Genomic DNA, 18,617 nt, shown 5'->3' with positions numbered 1-18,617 from the left:
GTTGACGTCTAATGTATACAGTAATTTAATCGAAATGTGCTCGAAATTAAAGAGGATGAAGTATAGAAGGATGAACAATGGTTATTGCAGAAGAGGTGTGATGAAGGAGGAGAGAGAAAGGGTAAAACGTAATATGATGGAAAATTAGAGCGTGAGATGTGATTGGACCTCAAAATAAGTTTAATCTGATCCGTCATTGTCTTATATCTAAGGGCTGTGAGTGGTTCTCACAATTCTCATTATCTTGATGGTTCTCATAGGATCCCAAATCTATATATATATATATATATATATATAGAGAGAGAGAGAGAGTCGGGATCCGGTGAGAACTCCTAAATATTTGAGGATTGAGGATTAGTGAATACAATATCACAGGTTCTTCAATACAATATCACAAAAAATCTGACCTTTGCCAAAACTTTTTTTTTTTTTTTTTTAAAAAAATTATAATTTTTTTTTGCACATGTGTGTTTTTTTTTTGTGATATTTTATCGAATAATCTGTGATATTGTATTGAAAAACCTCTGATATTGTAACGAAATCCTCAATCCTCAAAAAGATAGTGTAATACTTCCAGATACACATGATATAACTACTAGATACACATGTATTCCGTAGTAATACCATGTGTATTCGAGCCGATATTATGTGTATCTAGGTGGTATTTTGTGTATCCACCGCCACCACTGGCCCCCACCACCACCGCCACTACTAGCACTACCTAGAAACACCACTGCCGCCAACATCACCACCACTGCTGCCGTCAGCCCACCACCACCGCCAACCTACCACCGCCATACTATCACCACCACCACCATCGACAAACACCAAAAATTCATTTCTTTCACACAACGGTACCTCAGACGGCACTGAAATATCGGTGAACAGCTCTGACGTGTATCACCGGACACTATAAATGGCGCCGACGAGAACCACAGTCTTCCCCATCCACAACCAGCAACCTTTCCATTTTGCATATGTAGATCTGGTCGTCGACCCGACTCCGCTAACAGATCACCGACTACAAGAGAAGTCATGAGCGGTATCAATGATCAATCTCAGATAAAAACTCCGGCAAGTCCAGTCGACTCCGATGACCACAAGACCAACTCGGGATTTCATTTTTTTTACAAAAAATAGAACTAAATGATAGATCTAAAACAAACGAAGGAAAATTTCAGAAAATGAACTGCACCGGTGAAGAAATCAGAAAATTTAAAGCCTTAAAATGAAAATTCATCAGTGTTGAATGCCAAAAATGGGAGCGATAAATAAGAGTGGTGGAGGCCTCAGTTAAAATTAAGGGCAGTTTTAAGTGGTGGTAGCTTGCGGAGGAGTACGACGGTGGTTACTATGGTCTCTGGTGGATGGTGAATGGTGGGGTCATCGGACTCCGACGATTCCGATGGTGGTTACTAAGTGGAGGGAAGTGGTGGTATGTGATGAGAAGAAAATGGCAGTAGGTGATGCGATGAGTTGGTGGTGGTTTGATAATTTGAGGAGAGAGAATGTCATTTTTGTTTTAAGTTGGTGGTAGCTGTGAAAGTGTAAAGCTTGGTTCGTTGCTTCGCACTGAACTTTTAGTTCGCACGACATCCGATATATATATATATATATATATATATATATATATATATATATATATATATATATATATATATATATATATATATATATATATATATATATATATATAGGAATGGGATCATGTGAGTATGACTCATATATTTGAGGATTGAGGATTAATACTAGCTGTTAGATCTAAGAGATCCAACGTCCATGATTTAGTGCGGATAAGTAAGGGTAATATGGTAATTTCACGGATGCACATATATACTCCTTATTCAATCGAAACAAACCTAATTCATTCATTCTCACCCAAAGTCTTTCTCTCTCTACCTTCTATCTTCTTCGATGAATCCCTAATTTTCCTGTTTTCGTGATTTTTTTGTTTCGAATTCAATCTCAACTCAATCATTTGTCATTCTTCTATTTCTTATCAACGATCATACTCTTTCAATCGAAATCGCAATGTCAGGTACATCTACTTTATCTTTAGTTTTTAATTTCAGTTTTATTTTCATGTGATTGTTGTTTCGCTACATATATTTGCAATTACTAGTCATCTTACTGTGTTTGTTATGATTTTGTAGCTACTCATCGTGATTTCAATGCTTTGTATCTATTTTTCCTAAATTAGGTTTAATTTGTGAGGATTTCATATGATTTATTGGTCTTCTTTCTCATATATCTAGGTCAATTTAATTCGAACAAGTTACAAATTTCTTATATATTCAGTAATTTTTCCTGATCTATGTTAAACTCACCTGTTGTTATGATTTTTTTGTTCTCGATTTATAATTTTGATGAGATTGATTCATAGTCTTGTTATTTGATTGTGATTTTAAATTATTTCACTTTGTTCGAGTTTTGTTGTCATGTAAACCTAATTTACATGTGTAGTATCTTGTTTCAATTTTTTTAAAATTTGTGTCAGATTGATTTACATCTGTTTTCCATGGTTACTCTTTACAGTTAGCTAGTAGTAGTATACATTTCGCCGATTTAGGTTCTAAATTGTTTGACATCTTATAAATATCAAGTATTTGTTGCTAAAGTATCCAGTGTGATATTGTTTAGAAGACTATGTGATATTATTTAGCAGGCTGTGTGATATTGTTTTATTACATCCCTTTTACTTTGATTGTCAGAAATCAATTGCTACTTGTTTGTTTACATTGTATTTTTTTGTGCTATTTTTGTCAGATCGTGAAAGTTGTTTAGCTTTGAGCGGCTTATTGGACAAAGATATGACTTGGTCCAAATTGGCCTAAGAAGCTTTGGGCCTAAGGCTTAATTTACCTGCCAAATGAGTCTCACGGTTTGGTGTATGTTTGGTTTTGGTATAGATTTGATGTTGAGTTGTCATCATATGTTTCTGATTTACATTCTGCTTGTTTATTGAGTTGCGGTATTTTGTTTGACCATCACCATTTCATCTTGTTGAGCAGCAAGCACAACATAAATTTTAAGATATTGTTGTTGGTTCTTCTGATTCCATTGTTTTCATCAGGTATTGAAAAAAATTAGATCGGATTTGTCTAATTTCAGTTGTGGCCTTGCTCATATTTTCTGTGAGTGCTCTTAATTATTCATTGGTGGATTCGAGTTTTGATTAATCCACTTTCTTCTATTGGTACAATAAGTTGGACTTTGTCCCACTAGATTGTTGGTTGCATAAACCAGGTTGTTTAAGCGGCTTAAAGGTGAAGAATCCTACGGATTAAATGTGTTGGCCACCTTTTCTTTCTTTGAGATGGATCATCGATGAAGTAGAAGTAGACGCCACAACACAGTATAGTTCATTCCTCTTGACGAGCTTTATTTTGCATCCTTGTATATCTCTCACATGTTTGCTTACTGGGAATGGAAGATCCACTTTGAAGGGGATATAAAGTCTCATGATGTGTCCAGAGAAGCTAATTGATAAAACCAAGTCATAAATAAAGCTAAGGATCAGTGTTACTTTCCAAGGGGATATGAAGTTTCATGATATTCTTCATTGGTGTCGTACTAATGGTTTGATGTAATTGAGTTCCTGAAAGTTGAGTAGGTAGTTAGGTGGCTGCATTAAGTTGAGTCATGGCCATGAAATGGTTGTATAAAACGGTTGTACTGGTTTTTAAAACAAGATGAGGTTGAACAAACGTCAAGCAAGAAGTTGAAGATTGTGCTGGAAAAAGATGCCAAAAAGGATAATAAAAAGAAATTGGTAAAGGTAGAGGAAGAGAAAGGAACTAATCTGTGTACTCAGATTGTGTAGACAGAACTTTAATTGAATATGCACTGATTGATGTAATTTTGGAAGGATAGTAATCTGCTGTAGTCGTTATAAATTAATATTATTGTTGTTGTAATTTTCTGATATTGTTTAGAATCAGCAATGATATTTTATCTTATATGCTGTGATATTGTTTCTCAATAGCAAAAAGTTTGAGGGTTTCAAGATTCCTTGTGAATGTGATATTGTTTTGGATAAAGTGTGATACTGGGATGTGTAGAGTTTAATATTGTTCGGTAATGCTTCTAGAACAATATGACATGATACTTATGAAGATATATATTGTTTCTTATAACTATTTGGAAACTAGCAAATAAAGATAAATATATGATATTGTTAATAGCATAATGTGATATTATTAGCACAATAACTTGATATTGTTTACCATATCATTTGATATTTTTTTTTGAAAGAACTAAATCATTTGATATTATTAACACAACAATGGTGATATTGTTTTATGATATTGTTTACCACATCTTGTGATATTGTTAAGTCAGTAGTGTGATATTGTTTACCACATCATGTGATATTGTTAAACTAATAGTGTGATATTTTTCTCAAAGTCATTTGGTAGTGTGATATTGTTCTCAAAGTCATTTGATATTGTGTCATGAAAGGTGATATTTTTTTATAATTAAATGTGATATTGTTTACTAAAACTTGTGATATTGTTAAAACAAACGTGTGATATTGTTTACCAAAAAAATGAAATACTTTAAGAACCATATATTCTCTATTTAATAACATAAAAAAAGAGGCAAATCCTGATACAACTATAATATTGTTACTATTACTTTACATTCCAACTCAAAAATGCAAAAAAAAAAAATACAAATTTATAATCGCTTGAAACAATATCTAAGAATACAGAATTTGTCTTTATAAGAGAAATGAATAAATAAAACATGATTTGTTTAGTTGATCATGCACTATAGACTTCGCCAGCATGCACACATACTCTTAAGCAACCTCCAAAATCGAAGAAATATGCAAAAAAAAAGAAGGAAAAAAGGTACAAAACATCATCTTTCAGACAAAAGAAAATACAACAAATATAAAAAACACACCATATTACAGCATTTACAGCAACATTTTACTGCAAACCAGTGACATTTTACAGCGAAAACACCATACTATAACATTTTAGTGCCTTGATGACATTTTACAATGCAACTTAATTATGTAGTAGTCAACCTGCCAAAATGTATGAAAATAGAGTACCACGAATATTCCCATTCAGTATCACATCATACAAACAACAGTATCACAAGTTTTCCGTTATCATAGCCAACATGTAATTCGACATTACTCATTTTACTGAACACAAACGATTACTTCAATTCTATCATATGAAACTGTAATTTTGCACAATTAAACAATGTTAAACCCTAACTTTCGCGATTAAAACAATATGAAACCCTAATTTTCACAATTAAACAAAGTTGAACCCTAATTTTCACAATCGATCAATATTAAACCCTAATTTTGGCGATTAAAACAAAAAAAGACATCTTATAAACAAATAAAACTTCAATTGATGATAGTAATTGATTCAATGTGTCGATATTATGAACGAAAAACGTTTACAATCATTTATAAGTAAGATATTTAGAAATTTACAGCAAGAACACGAAAGAACCCTAATAACTCGATAATTAGTTCGATTTTGTTGATTTAATCCTATTAAATTCATCTAATTCAACATACATACAATAATTTCGAACAAAATCGAAATGTATAATCAATTTAATGCGACAAAAGTTGAAAAAAATCGCAGAAATAGATAAAGATGAGAAACAAATGTACCTCAACGATTTTGGAGAGACTTCTGTTGAGATTATTCAATCTAGTGAACGAATACATCTAGAATGTTGAAATGCAGTTGAAATCATCTTTGAATTTTAAGTTTTTGCGGATTTTCGGCGAGATTTTAGAGAGGATTTTGTGATAGTTTTCGTTTGAGATGTTTGATTGATTTTGGTAAAAATTTTAGAGAGAGAAACTGACGATTGATTTTTTGAGTTTTAGGTGGTTTTGTTTGTCAATTTTCCTCGCGATATTGTTTTGTATATGCTGTGATACTTTATTCGTTACTCAATCCTCAAATATTTAGGAGTTCTCACCGGATCCCGACTCTCTCTCTTTCTCTCTCTCTCTCTCTATATATATATATATATGTGTGTGTGTGTGTGTGTGTGTGTGTGTGTGTGTGTGTGTGTGTGTGTGTGTGTGTGTGTGTGTGTGTGTTTGTGTGTGTAAGGCCAATTAGAAAACTATTGTCTTATTCTGATTATTATTAGAATTACCATATTATTATATTACCATTATAAATTATATTATTATTATTATTATTATTATTATTATTATTATTACATATTATATTAGTCTTACCATAAGTAGAATTACTATATATTTCCTTATAACACTAATATTATTTAGAATTATTAATATTATAATTATTTTTACCTTTACTTATTATTTTATTATTAAGTTCCGCTTCAAATCCCGACTACTACTCATACTAGGCCTAATATAATCAGCCCATATCTATTTCACACGGCCCAAGGCCTTATAATTAGAAATGCCATTAATTAATTATTTGAATTACATAAATTATTCATATAAATTATTATCAAAGTACGGGGTATTACACCTTGTATATTGTTTTACTCCTTCATCATGTTTAGACTTGTTAATATGATTGACACCCTTGTTAGCATGTTTTCCATGATCATGAGTGAGTAGTTTCCTAACTAAGGATTAGTGGGGGATTAGGGGAGTTAATCATGGGGAAGATTTATGCTTAATGAGTTCATATGAATGCTTGCTTACTGTTTTCCAACTTATGCACATTCCATGTTTGATGAAATGCTTGATTGACAACCTAGCATGTAACACCCCCATTTATTCAGGAGCCTTTAGCTAGACATTCCTAAATAAATAAGACTGTTATCATCTCGGTTTCCCGAGGTAGTGAATAACAAAGTCCAACTCACCAAAGTACTTTAAATTAAAACTTAATGATTACATGTTTATTACAACTTAACCAACTAAAACTTAATATAAAATAAGATACAACTCGCAGCGGAAATAAATAAAGTGATTGAATATTCTATGTGGTCTAAACTTCTAGGTAGATTGGCCAAGTTCTCACGCATTCCCATAAGCTCCCAAGTCAGCTAATCTTTAGTACCTGTCAAATCTGCTCCCCATTAAGGTTCACCACAGGTGTTCACGAATACACTGTCAACCACGAGGTTGAGTAGGAATAACCAACAACAAGTCAATGTGAAATGATATGATATATAATGCCAATACAACTAAGCTCATCACCGAAACACCCAGTCATCCCGTCAATCACTAGCCCTGGGTATTCACCATTCCAACCGAAGTTGAAGTATTCACCATCCCAACCGAAGTTGAGGTATTCACCATCCCAGTATAAAACTGAGGTATCCAACACAATTGCCATGTTCAATAATAATAGTAATCAACCCAGAACGAGTCTGAGGTATCCAATAATTATGATATGAATGAACCAATAACCAACGTATAAACCAATGACATATAATTCACATTCGATAATTCATCCAACGGCAATTAAACACATAGTTCCACAATTCCTCTTATCAATTAAATAGCAAGACAAGTTGAGTAGTTATCCTACCTTAATAGCAATTTCCAACTGAGCAGTTGAACAAGAATCCGAATAATTAACCAACCGAACCCGATTATAATTTCTTCACAAATCGTCACCTAGCATAAATATTATAATTTAATTATTAATTATTCGATTCATTTAAGTAATTAATTTAATTATAGTTTAATTTCTTTAATTATATTTTCCATATAATTAATTACTAAATACTTATTAATCATAATAATTCATTACTACGTAAATTACCCACTAAAAACTCGTCTCAAACCATTAGTTAAATCCTGTCTTAAAACAACCCAAACTAATTATTTTATTAATTATAAATTAATTATACAACTAATATGAAGTCAATATATTGATATCCCGACTTCCCAAAACCCGTGTCAACACCCAAATAAACTCGTCTTAAAAAAATATGGAAACACGACTAACAATTCCACAATATAATAATGCCCCACTACTAAAATCATGTGATGCTAATGCTAACTCCTTCCATACACCCGTCTCAACACTTCAACCCAAACAACCGCCAATCCCACCACGAGCACAATAGCCACCACCAGCCCAGCACCACCGTTGCCACCACCACTTCATACCTAGCCACGGTTGACGAAAACCCAGACCAAACACTAACACCACCAATACAACGCAACTCAAACCCGTATCACACTACATATACAACGCAACCCGACCAAACTCAACAACAACCCCTCAAACCACCACCACACTCACGGAGACCTCCATCCTCATACACCACCATGGACCGCCTACTCTTCCCATCCCAGCCACGGTGGTCAGTGCCCACGACAACCACCACACATGCCTCAGCAGCAGCCACACTAATAACAACAACAACCCATCTCGCCACCCATACACCCACAAATACGAGAAACCGCCGCCACGAGCCACCACCTGAAACTCTCCCTGCGACCCTAACCACGACACTAGTCGACACAACACCACCAGTCAAGGCCAACCCCATCATGCCCTAACACCAGCCACGACATCAATCAACAAAGCAATTCGAAAATTCGACAGCCCCTTCCCGTCGAAAACCCTAATAACAACCACCCACGACAACCCTTCGAAAACCATAATAACAACCCCTTCCCGTCGGTCAACGGTACTCAATGGTGGGTCCTGGTCAATTCCTGGTGGTCCACGGTCATGGTGACGGTTCTAGTTCGTCATACGGTGGTCTAGTTACGAGTTATAACAATTACAAAATCAATACATTATTTTATAAGACGGTCTTACCTGAGATAAAAGGCGATAAATTCCTTTGCTTTTCTTCCTCTTATTCTCCCTCTATTTCTTTTATGTGAATCTTGTGCAAAAGTAATTTATGAATAGGTCTAGTCTTGTATTTATACTAGTAGAAGGTAGGTTATAAGGAAGATATTAGGAAACTACCTATTTTAAATTATATATACAACTATTATTATTATTATTATTATTATTATTATTATTATTATTATTATTATTATTATTATTATTATTATTATTATTATTATTATTATTATTATTATTATTATTATTATTATTATTATTATTATTATTATTATTATTATTATTATTATTATTATTATTATTATTATTATTATTATTATTATTATTATTATTATTATTATTATTATTAAACTTAGTAAGGACGCCCCATTACACGTTCTATTACAAAATCCCGACTCATTCATTATTTTATTATTTTATCTCGTCTTACATCATAATTATTTAATTAATTAATATAATAAAACATATTTTGAAATATAATTTATAAATCACATTCTAAAATCACATTTAACATTTCCGTCGTCTTACTAGCCACAAACTATTCCAGTAAAATACGGGGTATTACATTCTTCCCTCCTTAAAAAGAACTTCGTCCCAAAAGTTCACCCACACTTAAGATGCTCACACAATATAGTACTTACACGCTATCAACCTACTTACTACCAACTTCACTTTGCACAAGAAAAGACAACAAATAAAATGATAGTATTACATAGGATGTTTCTCTTATCCTTTCAAGAAGACTTGTAAGACATAAACCAACTCAAGGCTTGTTAGACCATGCATATAGTTGATTAGGAAGAATTAAGTCGACTTGAAAGTGTTGTACAGTCTTGACCAACTCGGCTCTAGGACCAAAACCTTCCTAGGACTCATTTATGTTATATCTGTTAGAATATGTGTCCTCCGACAATAATGCGATCACGACTGTTGATCATGATGATCACACGTTTAAATATCATTATAAAGAATACATTTGAGAAGTATTTTTTACTGTCAACTAGTCAACATATATCGGTAATGATTGGCTGACTAGAGTTTGACATTATTGTCGTGCGACGGTGGTGATCAGTTGACCCCCTAGGTCATACCTATAGGGCAACACTCTTAATTGATCATTTAATTAATCGTATAACGTTACGAGTTAATTAAATTACTTGAAAAATTGACGGACGATTTTGGAAGTAAAATTTACGTATCACATTGGATTTGATTAAATGAGATACGGTCTGAGTAATTGAATTGTATCATTACTCAGATGAAATTATTGTTTAAAGAAACAATTAAAATTGAATGAATTATTATAAATACAATTTATTGTGATTTATAAAATTGGTAAAATATTTTGGTACAAGTAATTATGAATTACTAAGTCGATTTTTGTATATGACGTATTTTTTATTAATACGTTAATTTTTAATATGTTAAAAATACATAACAAATTTATGTAACATATGACATGTGACATAAGACAAAATTGACAAAAATAAAATAAAATGGATTCCATTTTATGTATGTACCGAAATTAAGGGGAGGTTTTGGCTAATATTGTGTTGTTTAAATTAGTGGAAAACATAATCATTCACTAATAGCCTAGCCATGCAACCCTAGTTTGCATTGTTAAGAACAACACACTCATGCATTGGCCCTAAGAACCTCCCCCCTTACCCGGTTTTGGCAAAAGAAAAGACCAAGGGTTTTCTCTATAATTTGTCCAACACATTACTTGTTTTAGTGTGCATTAGAAATTATTCATTCATTTCATCAAATAATTTTTAGAGAGAAAAAAATTATTTTCTCCTTCCTTCCCTTTCTCCTACCCGGTTTTAGGAGCAAAAAACCAAATTTATTTTGGGTCAATTTTTCTTCACAAAATTAATATTGTACTAGTAACTATAATATTAATTTTAATTAGAGTGAGCTTTGGGTATAAATCCTTGGGAGAGATCCTACACTTGGGTCTTTGTTCATCCAAAAGGAAAGCTCAAGAATAAGAGAGAAAGGTGATCTCTCTTGTGCCCTATAAACCGAAAATACAATGTAAGAATATTGTTTCTTCCTTATTTTGTTTTAAAGTTTGCATGCATAAGATCAATCATTAATTTTATGACAAATTAAATCATAACATATATGAATATGTAAGTATATAGATCTACTTTTCCTTCAATCGGTATCAAGAGCCATGGTTGTTTGCATGCAAATCGGTTAAAAGTTTTTCCGAGTTATAAGAATAACATATAAAACTTGAATAATTTGTGTTATTATGATATATCACGAAATTAATTTATGCATGTTAAAATTTCTGGTCCTAAAATGTTTTTAGGATATTTTGGTTAATTTACGGATTTTTATTGTTCATATTATACAATAATGGCATTTAAATATGATTTTATGAGATAACCTGTAAATTTTCATAATTTTTGGACTTGTTATGCTCGAAAAATGGATTTTTCATTATTAAAATCGGTTTTAGGTGAAAAATAGGTTAATATGAGATAAATTTCGAATCTGGTCATAGAAATTTAGTATGATGTGACATGCAATTTTACAAGATGTGTGTAAAATAATGGGCTATAGTGAAGTCTTTTTGCATGATTTATGGATTTTTGAAGAAAAATGGCATGAATAGTGACTTAATTAATGAAAAATTAATAAAACATACTCTATGACTAAAGAAAAACATCATATGTTGCATTTTATTATCTTTTTCAGATCTAAAATTGAAAAGTTAATGAATATAATTTTTCCATGTTTTTATGATTATTTTGTTAAAAACCGATAAACCGCAACATTGTTTTTCCGGAAAATTTTTGAAATTTTTAACCTATGTTTTTGAACATTGTGAGTGTCATGGTATTTGTCCAGAATGTTCATGAGTTTAAATTTCAATTTTTTGAATTTATTTGAAATTTTGTGGTTTATTTGAAATTTATAGCTTATTTTTGAAATTTTTAGTCCATTAATGAACAAATTTTAGAAATATGAGTTAATTATAGTCAAATAATTAGTGAAGACTAAATTTTGAGTCCTAAGAGGTTAGGGTAATTAACTTATGCATAAATATGAATTTATGTAATTTTTGTGATTAAAAAATGTTGAAATCACGCAAATCCGTAAAAACCGAGTAATATACGATATTGGCTAATTAAAAGGCGATTTAGCATAAAATTGGGCATGTTCATACATATCATAATGCTGCATTTTCCTTTATGATTGTCATAATTTAATTTATGTAATATTTTGAATTATGTAATTTTACTTAGTATGACCTTAGTTTTTAATTGGTATTTCCCGAAATGTATGGGAATATCGATTCGGTTGTAATTTTATTGTGATCTCGTATCACCGTTTTGTAATTTAATAGATTTATTTTATTTTAGTTACAAATGTATAATAGGAAATTATGTAATTTATTATGTAACTTTAATTTATCTCGGAGTTCCCAAAGACGGATTTCTTCAAGATGGCGATACATAAAGACGGTGTTACCTCGAGATGCGTGCCACAACCGAAGTTCAAGGGACCAATGGAGTTGGTTTCCGAATATGTAATAGTTGAATAGTTTTTCTATTTTAGGAAAGGCCATACTAGGATTTATTTTATGTTTGCATTTTATTTATATGTCACATGCATCGCTAAATCGCCATAACTAAAATATGCATCCATATCTTCATCGAGTTTTTCGACCGTCTCAATTAGAATTATCGTAGTTCACCGCTTTAGTTCACTTAAAATGTGATAGATAATAAATTGACATGACCTCTCGCTAAAATAATCAATTGAGACATAGCCTTACCAAATAGTAGAAACCATGAAAACCTATTTCGCGAGGGAGTGCGCTCGGCCCTACCGGGGTACAAAACTTGTTACGTTGGGGAAGTGGTTGATAAATGTCTATCCACCGAATTCATGTTGATGAGGGATGAATCTGTAACACCCCCATTTATTTAAGGGCCTGCACTAGGACTCCTCAGATAAAGAAGGGTGTTACCATCTCGGAAATCCGAGGCAGTAGATAACAAAGAGAAAGATAACAGTACTTTAAATTAAAGTTTATAATGTTTACAACTGAAATAAAACATGTCTTAACTTGAAAATAAAGTCTGACAACTAAACAAAATAAAATTGGGCTAGCTCTAAGTCAAGTGATCCATGCTCTCTCCCTGCCAGCTCCCAATGTCTCAACAACCTGTCAATCTGCTCCCCATTAAAAGGATCATCACAGGCATACACGAATACACAGGGTCAACCGCGAGGTTGAGTAGGTAATACGATATAATAAAGAATGCAATGCTATGCTCCTCCATTCAACTCCATCACACACATCCCCGGCACGCCCAGCCATACCGATCCCCGGTAGACTATATATATATCGACCGTAGTCGATCTGCCAGCTCGCAGCTGAGGACACCAGGGCAAGTCCTGCAGAACCCGCCTGGGCCTTAATCACAAACATCTCACCTCCTCCAACTCCAACTCCGATGCAAATGCAATGTATGAAATATATGAAACAATAATGCTCAACAGGATAATGGATAATCATGTATGTCATATAATCACCAAACATGCCAATTCTTATAATCGTAAGAATTCAATCAGTGTATTCCCCTACCTCAGTACTGAAGTCAAATAGTCGGGTGCTCAGTAATATTCCACAACAAATTCGCCCTCTGAAAGATAAATAAATAATAAACAATTACTTAACCATTCCCGTTCCCAAAATAGAAAGTTACTAAAAATAGAAACTTCTTAAAATGGAAAGTTTCCTTAAATGGAAACTTTCCCGATCTAACAGTTTTTCTATTTTACCAACCCGACTCAATCCCGTCTCTAATCATTTAAATAACTCGAGAATTAAATAGCTAAATAAGAGTACGATATAGTAAATGATAAAACAAATTATACGATTAAAAGAATCGAAACAACACTAATTAACCCTATCAACCCGTCTCTCACACCCGCACCTTCACTCTCTCTCACACCCCTCACGCGCCACCTTAAACCACCACGAACACCACCGGGCTTGCTCCCCTCTTCGACCCCACCACCAACAACCGACCCCCACCTGGTCGACTGCCGCCTGTGAGTCGAACCAGAGCCGTTATTTGGCCTGGTTCACCACCGTGCCTCACCAAACACCCCCCTGTCCTCGACTCACAACCACCGCAGCCATGCCCTACCCTCTGCCAAACCACCACAGCCCTAGTAGCCGTCAGCCCACGCACCCAGACACCGTGACACCACCATTTCGACCTCCCCCGAGTCCATGGTGGTGCCACCCCAACCTAAGCATCTAAAACCCGCCTGAAAACCCCCTGCTAACACCCGTGTGATCTACCCTGTCAACAACACCTCTCGCCGCCAATTCTGCCGACAAGAAACTCCCTAACCACCACCAACAGAGACGACCCACACCACCCAATACCATATCCCCGACACCAGTCACCACACCCCCTCCCTGAGTCACGACAACACAAACAAAAACCCGACAGGAAACGAAATTAAAAGAGAAAGTTGCACCCATACCTTTTTCCGCCACCTAAACAGCCACCAGGGTTGACTATGGACGTCGACTACCACCCTAAGGCCCTCCTTGCTGCTCCGACAACACCCACACTCACTCTCCCTCTCTCGTTTTGTGTGTTTGTTGGGAAAAGTGCCGCTGCAAAATGATAGGCGGGTGAGGGAGTGGGGTTTTGTAGGGTTAGGGTAGAATTAGGTTAAATTTAGGTTAATTGGTTAATTGGGTCATGGGTAAATGGGCTTGGGTCAACGGGTAAAAGGGTAAGTGTAGAAAAGGAATTAATTGACGTGATTCGTTCAGTTAAACCCGTCTTAACAAGTTTACGATAACTCGATCTTACGATATCAATACGACTAAACAATTAACTCGACTCAATTAACGATATAAAATACAACTCAATTAACGACATAAAATACGTAGTATTACAGTCTTCCCCCCTTAAAATGAACTTCGTCCCGAAGTTCACTCATCTAGCAAACCCCCACACGCATCGATGTGGGCCCCAAACAGATTCCCTAAGGTAGATGACACATGGATTAGGTCGGAAACAAAATGTTACATTCTACCCTCCTAAAAAGAAAGTTACGTCCCGGAACTTACCTCATGCAAATAGGTATGGATAGCTTTCTCTCATGGAAGCCTCAGTCTCCCATGTAGCTTCCTCAACATTGTGGTTAGTCCACAAAACTTTCACCAAAGCTGTCTCCCCATTCCTGGTCTTCCTCACCTTCCTGTCCAGAATCTCCTTGGGTGTCTCCAGATAGGACAACTGCTCATCCACCTCGATCATCTCAGGACTCAACACATGTGATGGATCACTCAGATACCTTCGCAACTAGGAAACATGAAAGACATTGTGAACTCTGGCTAACGCTGGTGGCAAAGCTAAACGATAGGCCACCTCCCCAACTCTGTCCAAAGTCTCATAAGGTCCGATGAATTTCTGACTCAGCTTTCCTCTCTTCCCGAACCTCATAACTCCCTTCATTGGCGACACTTTGAGTAGTACCTTCTCTCCCACCTCGAAAGAAATCTCACTTCTCCTAGTGTCGGCATAGCTTTTCTGTCTGTCCTGAGAAGCTCTCATCTTTTGCCTGATAATCTGTACCTGTTCAACCATCTCCTGAATCATCTCTGGCCTCAAAATGACAGCGTCTGATCGATCATCCCAACACACCGGACTCCTGCATTTCCTTCCATAAAGTGCCTCAAAAGGTGCCATCCCGATGCTAGTATGATAACTGTTGTTGTAAGAAAACTCGATCAATCCCAGTCTGTCCTCACAAGATCCGCCAAACTCTAGAACATAAGCTTTCAACATATCCTCGAGGGTCTGAATAGTCCTCTCTGTCTGACCGTCGGTAGCAGGATGAAAAGCGGTGCTCATCTTCAGTTGAGTACCCATTAATGACTGCAATTCTTGACAGAACTTGGATAGAAACCTGGAATCTTTGTCGGAGACGATATCCTTAGGCACACCGTGCAGCTTAACCACGTACTGAACATAAGCCTTAGCCAACTCAGCCTTACTCCAAGTATCTTTCATGGGAATAAAGTGAGCTGACTTGGTCAATCTGTCGACGATCACCCAAATCATGTTGTTACGCCTTTGAGTCCGAGGCAACCCGACGATGAAATCCATGGAGATACTCTCCCACTTCCACTCTGGCACGTCTAGTGGCTGAACTTTCCCTTGTGGTCTCTTGTGCTCACCCTTCACCCTCTGGCATGTCAAACATCGAGATACGTACTCGGCGACTTCCTTCTTCATATTAGGCCACCAAAACGTCTTCTTGAGGTCCTTGTATAACTTATCCCCTCCAGGGTGTACAGAATACGGAGTAGCATGTGCTTCCGTGAGGATTTTCTTCTTCAGTTCCTCATTAGCTGGCACACACCACCTCTGCCCAAACCTCAAGCTCCCATCTGAATGGATACAGAATTTAGAGTAAGGCTCCGCACCTGCCTGCTCTACCTCATGACGCCATTTCTGGATTCTCGCATCCTCTTTTTGTAGCTCTCGGATCTCCTCGTACAACTCCGGCTCAACTGTCATATCTCCAACGGTCTCACCTCGTCGGATCATGTAAATCCCCATCTGCCTTAGCTCACCGACCATTCTCACCCGGATCGCACTTTGGTTAGGGCATGGATAGACTTCCGACTTAAAGCATCGGCTACGACATTCGCCTTCCCTTCATGATAGAGTAAGTCCATGTCATAGTCGCCAATCAACTCGATCCATCTCCTTTGTCTCATGTTCAGCTCCTTCTGAGTATAGATAAACTTCAGGCTCTTATGGTCAGAAAATACCTTGAAGGTTGCCCCATAGAGATAATGTCGCCACAATTTGAGAGCAAAAACCACGGCCCCCAACTCTAGATCATGGGTAGGGTAATTCTCCTCATAGGTCTTGGTGTCGCGGCGTATGCGATTACCTTCCCGTTCGCATCAACACACACCCCAACCCTTTCCTGGAAGCATCGGTATACACTTGAAGTTATCATTCCCCATCGGCAAAGCAAGGATAGGAGCTGTGGTTAGGCGCTCTTTTAGTGTTAAGAAAGCCTTCTCACAACTCTCGTCCCAAACAAACCGGTTCTCCTTCCTCATTAGAGACGTCAATGGTTTTGCTATCTTCGAAAAATCTTTGACAAACCTCCTGTAGTACCCAGCTAGTCCCAAGAAGCTTCGAATTTCGCCCACATTCTTTGGGCTCAGCCATCTAGTCACGGCCTCGATCTTGCTAGGATCCACCGACACCCCATCCTTGGAAATCACATGCCCCGAAAAGGCAACTTTCTTCAACGAACTCGCACTTACTCAACTTGGCATACAAGCGATTCTCGCGAGTTTTTAGCACTATCCCGAGATGCTCCTCGTGCTCTTCCTCATTCTTGGAGTAAACCAAAATATCATCGATGAATACAACCACGAACTTGTCAGTGCACGGATGAACACCCGATTCATCAGGTCCATAAACACAGCTGGCGCATTGGTCAACCCGAAGGGCATGACCACGAATTCATAGTGTCCATATCTTGTTCTGAACGCAGTCTTAGGGATATCCTGGTTCTTTACCCTCAGTTGATGATAACCCGACCTCAGGTCGATCTTCGAGAATACTCCAGCCCCACTCAATTGGTCAAACAAATCATCGATCCTTGGCAAAGGATATCTGTTCTTGATAGTCACGTTATTCAACTCTCGATAATCCACACACAGCCTCAAACTCCCATCCTTTTTCTTGACGAATAGGACAGGTGCTCCCCAAGGTGAAACACTGGGTCGAATATAACCTTTCTCAGCCAACTCATCCAATTATTTCTTTAATTCTTCCATCTCTTTTGGTCCCATACGGTACGGTGGTTTAGAAATAGGTCCAGCTCCCGGCTTTAGATCAATGGAGAAGTCCACGCCGCGCTTAGGTGGTAGCCCAGGGATCTCTTCCGGAAATACCCCCTCAAAGTCTCTCACCACAGGTATGTCAGAAATCCTAGGGGTCTCAGACTCTCTATCCCACATCTGACACAAGATCAACTGGTCTCCCTTCCTCAGACTCGATTTTAGGGTGTTTACAGAGATAAATTTGACTTTGGGTTTGATCACGTATCCCTTGTAGGTTACCCTGACTCCCTTAGGTCCTCTCAGAGATATCTTCTTTTGGTAACAGTCAATGAAAGCTTTGTACTTTCCCAACCAATCCATCCCTAAAATCACCTCGAACCCACCCAATGGGAACTCCATAAGGTCACAGTGAAAGACAACCTCTCCAATCGAATAGGTACACGGTATAGACTCTATCACAAGGCAGACTCTCCCGAGGGTACTATACGAGAATCGACCACTCTATCATATGTAGTAAGGTTCAAGGCTCTAACATGCTCCCTAGATATGAATGAATGTGTGGCACCAGAATCGAATAACACAAAGGTGGGTTTAGAGTTGACAAGGAATGTACCAGTCACGACATGTGCATCCTCCTTTGCTGCTTCTTTCCCCATGGCAAAGAGTTTGCCACTGGACTTAGCTCCAGACTGACTCGATGAAGCGGTGTTGGGTTGCTTGTTCCCCTCGTTCTGGTTCCTCTGGAAATTACCACCCCATTGGACTGGTTTTTCTTTGGCTACGGTTCGGTAGTTGTTGTAGCTTCCTTGATAATCGTTACTTGCCCCAGATCGGGCACCTCCTCCATAGCCTTGTGTTAGGAGTACGGTAGTTCGTATCCCGATCCCGCTGTCCGAGACCCACTGAACCCAGATGTAGGTGTTCGGAAACCCCCAGATTGGTTTCCTCCAGAA

The 18,617-nt window shown here is 36.6% G+C and overlaps 2 protein-coding genes across 2 annotated transcripts; both read right to left on the bottom strand.

Moving 5' to 3' along the window:
* Positions 1-14,917: 14,917 nt before the first annotated feature.
* Positions 14,918-16,435, bottom strand: LOC141657769 (uncharacterized). Its single transcript, XM_074465107.1, has 4 exons — positions 15,905-16,435; positions 15,759-15,814; positions 15,326-15,500; positions 14,918-15,151 (listed from the first exon to the last, which is right to left on the bottom strand). The coding sequence occupies exons 1-4, from the start codon at positions 16,433-16,435 to the stop codon at positions 14,918-14,920; spliced, it is 996 nt and encodes a 331-aa protein (XP_074321208.1).
* Positions 16,436-17,637: 1,202 nt separating this feature from the next.
* Positions 17,638-18,063, bottom strand: LOC141657758 (uncharacterized). Its single transcript, XM_074465097.1, has one exon. The coding sequence runs from the start codon at positions 18,061-18,063 to the stop codon at positions 17,638-17,640; it is 426 nt and encodes a 141-aa protein (XP_074321198.1).
* Between the last annotated feature and the right edge of the window lie 554 nt (positions 18,064-18,617).

This window comes from Silene latifolia, chromosome 1 (genome assembly GCF_048544455.1).
Source record: "Silene latifolia isolate original U9 population chromosome 1, ASM4854445v1, whole genome shotgun sequence".
In the NCBI taxonomy this organism is placed as follows: Eukaryota; Viridiplantae; Streptophyta; class Magnoliopsida; order Caryophyllales; family Caryophyllaceae; genus Silene; species Silene latifolia.
Note: the sequence above shows the minus strand (reverse complement) of the source record. Positions and strands in the feature narration are given on the sequence as shown.

Excerpts from the sequence above, each read along its gene's own strand:
- LOC141657769 (XM_074465107.1), bottom strand. The coding sequence starts at position 16,435 with ATGGTCGGTGAGCTAAGGCAGATGGGGATTTACATGATCCGACGAGGT. Across the intron at positions 15,501-15,758 it reads GTCTCCGACAAAGATTCCAG|GAGTCCGGTGTGTTGGGATG; the intron begins GTTTCTATCCAA and ends AAGGAAATGCAG. Across the intron at positions 15,152-15,325 it reads CTTTCGAGGTGGGAGAGAAG|TTGCGAAGGTATCTGAGTGA; the intron begins GTACTACTCAAA and ends CATGTTTCCTAG.
- LOC141657758 (XM_074465097.1), bottom strand. The coding sequence starts at position 18,063 with ATGGAGTTCCCATTGGGTGGGTTCGAGGTGATTTTAGGGATGGATTGG.